This window comes from Lipotes vexillifer, unplaced genomic scaffold (assembly GCF_000442215.2).
Source record: "Lipotes vexillifer unplaced genomic scaffold, Lipotes_vexillifer_v1.1 scaffold1114, whole genome shotgun sequence".
In the NCBI taxonomy this organism is placed as follows: Eukaryota; Metazoa; Chordata; class Mammalia; order Artiodactyla; family Lipotidae; genus Lipotes; species Lipotes vexillifer.
In genome coordinates this window covers 1,870,346-1,876,310 of record NW_006779031.1, presented here as the reverse complement: position 1 = coordinate 1,876,310, position 5,965 = coordinate 1,870,346, and the positions used below count along the sequence as shown (strand labels likewise).

General features: G+C 40.3%; 1 protein-coding gene across 2 annotated transcripts in view; it reads right to left on the bottom strand.

The window, feature by feature from the left end:
- Positions 1 to 5,965, bottom strand: part of FGF13 (fibroblast growth factor 13) — a 520,464-nt gene that overhangs the window by 206,889 nt on the left and 307,610 nt on the right. Inside the window, exon 3 of one of the 2 annotated variants that reach the window (XM_007452075.1) lies at positions 4,141 to 4,308. The exons of the other annotated variant lie outside the window; for it this stretch is intronic. Coding sequence (XP_007452137.1) covers positions 4,141 to 4,308 — 168 coding nt within the window. The remainder of the gene's footprint in view (positions 1 to 4,140; positions 4,309 to 5,965) is intronic. 2 annotated transcript variants of the gene reach the window in all.

The window sequence follows — 5,965 nt, the reverse complement described above, 5'->3', positions numbered from 1 at the left end:
GGGGGGGGGGGGGGGGGGGGGGGGCGGGGTACAGAATATATATATATAACATTTTTTTTTAAAATCACATGAAAACAGGACTGTAGGAAGGAGGCCAGATGCTTGATTAAAAGATGGTGACAAATCCCTGAGCTTTGTAATACTTTCCTATATTGCACGAACTCCTTCAAATTTACTGTTGTGATCAGGATTTTCAATCCTACAGGCAAATGCTGGGAATCCATGATTTTTTTTTCTCTGTAGATTTTCAACATTATCGACTTGTAAGCATGTATATCTTGGTGTGATTCTTCTGAACAACCTTCAAACATCAGTAAAAGCCCAATGACTGCCATTTCGGAAGCAACAAACTATACTGATAATAGATATGGCTTTCAGAAGTTACTCTAAATCAGTGATTTCATTTTGGCACACATGACAATGAAAGGAAAAAAAATGAACAAAAGAATCAAAAGTTTTGATGATTATACTTTCTCTTGCCAAGAGCCTCCTGGAACAGGAAGAAAAAGATTTTGGTAACGATCTCCACTCTCCATGTGGCTTTCTTATAACAAAGAGCGTTGCTGGTACTGGGCCAAATTAGACTCTCAGATATTTGTATGCGCTTCTTCACCCAAATTCCAGTACTCACACAAGATTCCATCGTAAGTGGTTTTTATGGAAATAATCACATCACCGAAAATCACAAGTATCTGGAACCAGCTAAAGAACTTATTTTGGAATTGGCTGCTCAGAAACAGAGAGCTGTCTTTGGCAAAGTGTAATCTGTCCTTAGTATATCCTGAAAAGCCAGGGAAGTATATCAGGCCTTCCATGTACTATTTGGCGTGAATTCTGAGGGCCCTGGACACAATACAAAAATGTCTTTTCAAAGACAGATGATTGTGAACAATTGTAAATAAGTTATCTGTACCAAATCTCAGATCATCATAAATTATGGAAATAACCTGGCCCTTATAAAAACATCACCAACCAAAAGCAACACAAAGACTTTATAATACTGCAAAAACAGTTGGTAGATTTTATCAATTCAGTAAGGAAGAAGAAAATTAATTCCAGCTGTATCATAATACACATAAACCTCTTTGACCTAATTTAATCATCTGTAAGCCTTATCCAACTCTAACTTACATTTCACCCCCAAACTTCAATGAGTGTTTCATTTTTCAAATGAGTGCCGCACACACACAATCTCATTAGAAGAGGTCATACTGGCAGCTTGGCATTGCACAGATCAAACCATGGATGGCTGAGCCACCCTGTCCATTGCCTTCACCTGCAGTGGAACTGGTGGGCAGCCACAGTCAAGGTCAATTTCATGCTTTGGCGGAAAGACCATGAGAGGAACTCTCTCTTCAAAATGCTTCACGTGAGAATAAAATGTTTCAAGGTATGGACGTAGTTTAGAATTGAGAGTCTATCCATTTGTAGTAAAGCGATCTCTTATTTCTACTAATCATAATAAAATGTTACAACAACTGAAAGAGAGAACTGAAGACTGTACCTTACAGAATTTAAAAGCCAGTCTTGCAAAAATCTTCCAGGTCGCCAGAACGGCCACTGAACCCTTTTAAACCCACAGTTACTTCACCTCCTGGCGATGATGAGTTTCTGGCCTTCTGTATCCTACATGAAGTAAGCATGTTAATTTCTTAGCATAGTTTCCTTATTTATCCGAGGTCTCTTCCACAGCATGCTTTCTCTCGCCCCCATCTAAGGTCTTCAGGATCCTGTTAATTTGTACAGAGATCAAGTGTCTTCATTTTAAGGTCTGGGTTCACCATTAGCTTCTGGCTCCTTGTTTAAAGGGGGTACAGTAAAATTGTAAATAGTGTCAAAATATCATCCCAGAAAACCTCTAATGCATCTAATACTATTTATAAATAATTCATACAAATCAAGAGGGAAGTATTAGCTTTCACTATTCCAGGAGAGCAAGACTAAGGGAAACCTTCAGTCTGAAAGCAGACAATGACCATCATCACAGTATACAAAAGTGAGAGGCTGGAAGCCACATTTAAGACAAGGACAGCCAGCTTAAAAAGTATCCAAAGCTTGTACAAGAGAGCTTCACTGCAACCCATTCTCTAAAGAATTTTTCATATCTGAAAACATTCATAACATTATTCACGATACACTCCAGATATTTTGAAAACTAATAGGTGGGATAGGGAGGGTGGGAGGGAGGGAGGCTCAAGAGGGAAGAGATACGGGAACTTATGTATATGTAATAACTGAGTCACTTTGTTATAAAGCAGAAACTAACACACCATTGTAGAGCAATTATACTCCAATAAAGATGTAAAAAAAAAAAACCTATATGTAACAAGAACACACCCATTAAAATTAGTTATTCAAATGTTTTTTTTTAATCTGAGAATTGTTAAAACAATTTGAAGTAAGTTTCTAACCAATTGCTTGACTGAATTTAACCAACTTTTGTTTTTCAGGACGATGTGAAAGCACAAAAACAGTATAGTATCCATAATACAGATACACACATCCATAAGAATATAATTACATAATAAATAGTATATTTCTCTCATACAGACACTGTCTTTGTGCTTGCATATATATATATGTATATATATATATATATATATATATATATAGAGAGAGAGAGAGAGAGAGAGAGAGAGAGAGAGAGAGAGAGAGAGAGATCACATACAGATATCATTTTATAGAAAAGAAAGAAAATATTGCAATGCATTATATAAAGTCATTGTCACTGGCTGAATTTTTTTGTTTCAGTGAAGCATAAAATCAAGTTAGCATCTTCTCTACGAAACCACCAAAAATTTGTCTTACTCACTGTAAAGGGCCACCATTTACATCTCCAGATGACATCAGCACTCATATGCAAAGTGGATAGCTTGCATACGGGAGTATGAGTGGAAAGTAAATGCAAATGCTCTATTCTATTGCTGAAATAGAATTAAGCATAGAAAAGTGTACACTTCTCATTTTCTGCCAAAGAACATTTAAAGCTCTGTTTGGAAGGGAGGAAAAAGGGGAGACTTTGAGATGTAAAAATTTGCTTCCAAAACTATAGACTAGACTCAAACACCAAACTTTGAACAGAACCACGCAGCAGAAAGACAGCTGTACTGAAGATCCCATAATGTTGCAAAAAGGGCAACTTGAAATCGGAACAAAGGCACTTCTAGAAATTGTACCAGAACCATTTATGCGAACGTGTACACCGAATGCCAAAGGACTAGTGAATTTTGTCACCCCCAACGTCATTCACTGGTAAATTGCATGGATAGTATTTGATCTTGGGTGGCGGGGGAGGGGTGTGGTAGAACATGAGCTGTTTTACGATAAGTATACTTCTCAAATGTCATTTTGGAAATCAAAACGTACACAGATGGCAAAAAGTTGACCACACTCGGTAATGTGAAAAATGTCCCTGTTTGATATACGCAAAACAGTTGGAAAAACGAATGAATACTCTTTCTAGAGACGAGGCACTTCACAGATAGATTTGTAGCACGGACTGCAATGAATACCTTATTGACCTCAGTTTAAGTAACAGCAAGCAGAGTTTTCCAAACCTGTACTTGAGCTGCAAAGAAAAACAAACTACTCATCGTTTCCTTGAGGCATGCATTTCACGATGGCAAAGCGCACCGGGCGTGCATGACAGGGGAAGTCTGGGCCTGCTTCAGCCAACTGAGTAGGTCATGAGCATTCTTCGAACACAAGGCAGAAGGCTTTATGGAGTGGAGAAGAGTGAGAGAATTTGGAACAATCTTCTCATTATTTCATTTTGGAAGGGCCATTCCTCAGCCGACTGCTGCTTCAGGAAGGCGACGTGATGGGACCAGACTCGGCCAGATGTTGGCTACGGGAGCAAGCAATTTAGCAGCCAAAACGGGGCAGTGTCATGACACCAGCTGAACACGTGTCAGCTGTGAGAAGCAGGAAGATGCTGCGCGCCGGGCCAGACCTGACTGTATTATACAGTGTCCCATCTGAGGCTGCATAACACACTCACTGGCGAGCCACGGGGCCTCGGAATGATGTCAGGGGCCGAACAACACACAGCACAGCGGAGGGCAATGCACAGTCAGAAAGAAAGAGAAAGAAAGAAGAACGAGAGGAAACAAGCAAGACACACGTCCGTCGTGCACAAACCTTCGGGCTCTGTGTGTTCTTTGTGATGGACTTGCTTCAGCGGGCAGCAGAAGATTTCGTGACACTTAGCACGAAAGGGGGACTCTTTTTTCTTTAATTCCGCAGATTGGATGGAATCTTGCCGTAACATAATGTATTCCTGTGTGCCAGGGGGGGCGTCATCCAGAACTGTGGTCACCACATAACAAAATGAACTCAAGTTAGAGCTTCAGGAAAGCAGCGAACGTCTTACATCAACTCTACTCCCAGGGAAGACTACAGAAACAACATTCCCAAGAAAAGTTTCAAAGAAAAGCATTGCATAGCTTGGGGATTTTCTTTTTAAGGGCTTAGTTTTATAATACGAAAGCCCTGGGAATAGTTTACTCAGCTATACACACCTCGATTGCTTGTATAATGAAAATTTAACAGTGTTAAACTGTCCCGGATGAGCAATAAAACATATTAATACCAATAACCATATTGTATCTAAATAAACACCATGGAGAGCTCACATGTTTCAGCTTGAAATCTAATATAAATATTTACAGGTGAAAATGGCAAATGTCCACCAACTTCTCAGTGTATTACTTTGGGTTTTCTTCCTCAGTCTGCTACTGGAGAGGGCCCGGCTTCCATGCACTATGTACTGAGTTTGACAAAAGAATTCACGTTTTCCCCAAAGAGAACTGGGGCTGTCACAAACATTCTTCACATATTCGAAACCTCCTAATGCAGAGAACAAATTCCAGTTGAGAGCCTAATAATCAACATTGGCTCAAAGACCTACCTTGAATTGCGGAACAGCAGGGCCTGGTTCACTAATTCTGGCCTCAGATATACACCAAGGCCCTCTCAGCTTGCTAGGCCCTTAGTGCATTTTCCTAAGCAAGGCTGTGAATTTCTAGTGTTTTCTCCCTGCAAAAACAAGGTGTCTGCTTTTACAGGGCCTGCTGCAACATTCTTTAGCCTGATAAACACCCACCAAAGTGGGTGCAAATTTGATCTGCATCTGCAGAAACAGGGAACTGACCCCAGCATGGAGTTTTTTCTCTTTCATGCCCTTCCCAATGAGGCCACCCCATTTTACCGGGAGTGAGTCAGTGCCCCTAAAGCTATGATTAACGGCGAGTTGACTCACTCTACTCCCCCAAATGCATACACTTAACACGCACTGAGAAAGACTGACACCAGCGGCACACTTTCTATGGGGAGAATAATGCTGCAGTGTTTGTAAAATACCAACAGCTTATGGCTGAAATTAGATGGGATCTCAAGCTTCCATGTTTGGCAAAACATTCCCAGCTCACTGGCTGGGATCCTAACGGACATTAAGGACTTTCTTTCTAGTTGGAGTAAAAATGGTATAAAAACCAACATAACTTTGAAATTCGTATTATGAGTTTAGAACAAGTTCTTGATTGCTTGTATGTGGAATTGTTGTCTTCCTTTATAAGTCATTAAATTATGCAAGAAGGTGCTGAATATTTTAGTTACTTCTCTTTCTATTTTCCTCTAGCGCCCAGCAGCACTAATCAAAAATACTATATAGACAAACCACCACTGTTTTTCCTGGTAGAGTTCCCTTCATCTACTAGGAATGTGACTATAACTTCTTAGAATCTGGTCGTTGAATGCACATCTTCGGTAGCAACAGCTGCTATTCAAACCATTTGCAACCATCACCTGCCATGAGCAGTTAGTCACGATAATACAGACACTTATCAAATTCCAGCATCATAGGTAAAGATAAATTCTGATTTTACCATACAAAATATTTTAGGGGGCTTCCCTGGTGGCGCAGTGGTTGAGAGTCCGCCTGCCGATGCAGGGGACGCGGGGTCGT